At 68.9% G+C, this 2,084-nt stretch overlaps 1 protein-coding gene across 1 annotated transcript in view; it reads left to right on the top strand.

Moving 5' to 3' along the window:
* Nucleotides 1–1,166, top strand: part of EMIHUDRAFT_102390 (hypothetical protein) — a gene marked incomplete at both ends in the record, with an annotated part of 4,653 nt that extends 3,487 nt beyond the window's left edge. The window contains one exon of the mRNA XM_005771282.1: nt 1,047–1,166. Within this exon, the coding sequence (XP_005771339.1) occupies nt 1,047–1,166 (120 nt within the window). The remainder of the gene's footprint in view (nt 1–1,046) is intronic.
* Between the last annotated feature and the right edge of the window lie 918 nt (nt 1,167–2,084).

A 2,084-nucleotide genomic window follows, 5' to 3' on the forward strand; every position in this document is an offset into this window, starting at 1 on the left:
CACCGCTCCTCGCCCCCGTCTCGCAGGCCAAAATCGTCGACATCGCGTCGGCACTCTCTACGGCGCGCCTGGGCTTGCAGAGGGCGGCTTGGGCGGTGCAGGGTGGCTGGGCCGCCCCCCTCCCGCGGTGCGCCAAGCCTCGGGGGTCGGGGAGACCATCTCGGGTCGCCGAGGGGGCGGGTCGGACGCCCGATCCGGCTGCTGGCCGGAGGACGTCGCCGGCTCCGCGATTTTGGGCGCCCCAGGCGCCTCCAGCCGGGCCGAGCGGCGCCAGCTGGTAGCTGGGGCCGCAGGGCGGTCGGGACGACACCGTATGCTAGTCGGGGTGGATTGTCTAGGGGCGTAAAGTTCGGTAGAGTGTCCGTTTGTGGCCTCCGGACGGGCTCTGGTCGGGAGCCCGCCGGGCCGGCTGAGGCTGTGTGTCCGTCCACTGTGGACCCAGTGATGGCCTAGGAGCCCTGCACGGACGGTGTTTATGCTATGTAACACCTGCGGACCGGAAGGTACCGCCGTGGCGCCGCGAGGGGCCGTCTAAGCGCCAGCGTGACCCTTCCCGGGCCCCCTTGGGTGGGCTCCGGTGCACCCGGTGTGATTTTCTGTGTGAGCTCTGTGTCTTGATTTGCCAACAATATACCTAAAAACAACTATTTAACACACTAGCAGGTTGGCTCGCTAGTCCCGCTCACCGGGCCCGCGCAGCACGCGCGGGCCTTTTTTGTGGTTGATAAAGGTGGCACCTTCGACATTGCACTTGGAGCACTTGGAGTGCCGATTGCGTTTCTTTTCTTTATATAGGAGAGAGAGTTGTATTGTCTAAATTCTTTATGCTGTCCTCCTAAGTCCTATTTTTCCTATAAGCTTAAAGGCCCGCTAAACGCGCGAGGCGGTGGCGGCGGTGGTGCGGGGGATTGGCAGGGGAGGCGGCGGGATTGACAGGGGATGGGGCGGCCACGAGCGGAGCGGCGGCGAGAGGCGGGGCGGCGGCGAGGGCGCGAGGCGCCAACGAGCGAGGAGCCCGCGCCATCAGAGGGACGCGCCGCTGCGAGATGGAGGGCGGCGGTGACGGAGGCAAGGCGCGAGGCGGCGGCGGCGGCGGCGGCGGCGGCGGCGGAGGCGGCGGCGGCGGCGGCGGCGGCGAGAACGGCGGCACCGAGTTGTCTCGGTGAGCGGAGCGGCGGCAGGAGGAGGAGCAGCTCGCTGTTGAGCGCTTTTGAGCCTGGGATCCCATGTCACTGCGACCGGCGTGCCCGGGAACAGAGATCGCGCGCGCGCCGCCACTCACGACGCGCGCGCGATCTTCGCGGAGTCGGGTCCCCAGAGGGAAGCGGTCTTCTCGGCCGACGTCCAGCGGCGCGGAAGGACAGGCGCAGCGGTGCACCGCGCCGCGTTGATTCGCGACCACCGTCGGCCGCGGACGGCGGCGGCGTGGCGGCCGTGGGCGCTCGCAAGACGCGCCGCTCTGCTCTGGTACGGTTCGTTCGACTCGTTGTGCCGCCACACGCCCGGCGGCCGCGGGTCCCAGAAGTGGTTGCGCGGGCCTCTTCCTTGCGGCCGCGGGACGGCGTCGGGCACGTCGTCGGTCGCAACAGATGCGCGGCGAGCCGAGGCACGTCGTTGCTGGCGCTGGTGGTTTGAGGTCGGCATCGTCCAGAGCTCGGTCGAAGAGTCGAGAGCTCTGGACGAGGCGTCCCGGAGGCACCTCGCCGTCTGGCCTTCGAATTTAATAAATTCCATGGTGGCCGTCTCCATGGATACCCAGCAGTATCTCCGCCGTACTCGCTCCTCGCGCCGCCGCGAGCGGGCACAGGGTGTGCCAGCATGTGCGCCAGCCCTGCCCACGCTCCTCCCGCGCTCTCGCGCGCTCTATGGCTTACGCAGGCACGTTCGAGCGCCTCGGTGCGCAGCGTCAAACTGAGGGCCGGCGACAGCCCGAGGCGCGCCGGAACCCGCTGCCGCGTGGCGTGCCGCCCCGATCCACCCCAAGGGTCAGCCCGAGGCCGATTGGGCCGCTCCCGGAGCACTCCGTCTCGAGGAACCCCCCCGCACTTTTGCGGCCTCTCGCCACAGGCTCACCGCCCCTACAT

The sequence above is a fragment of the Emiliania huxleyi genome (genome assembly GCF_000372725.1).
Source record: "Emiliania huxleyi CCMP1516 unplaced genomic scaffold EMIHUscaffold_39, whole genome shotgun sequence".
Taxonomy (NCBI): Eukaryota; Haptophyta; order Isochrysidales; family Noelaerhabdaceae; genus Emiliania; species Emiliania huxleyi.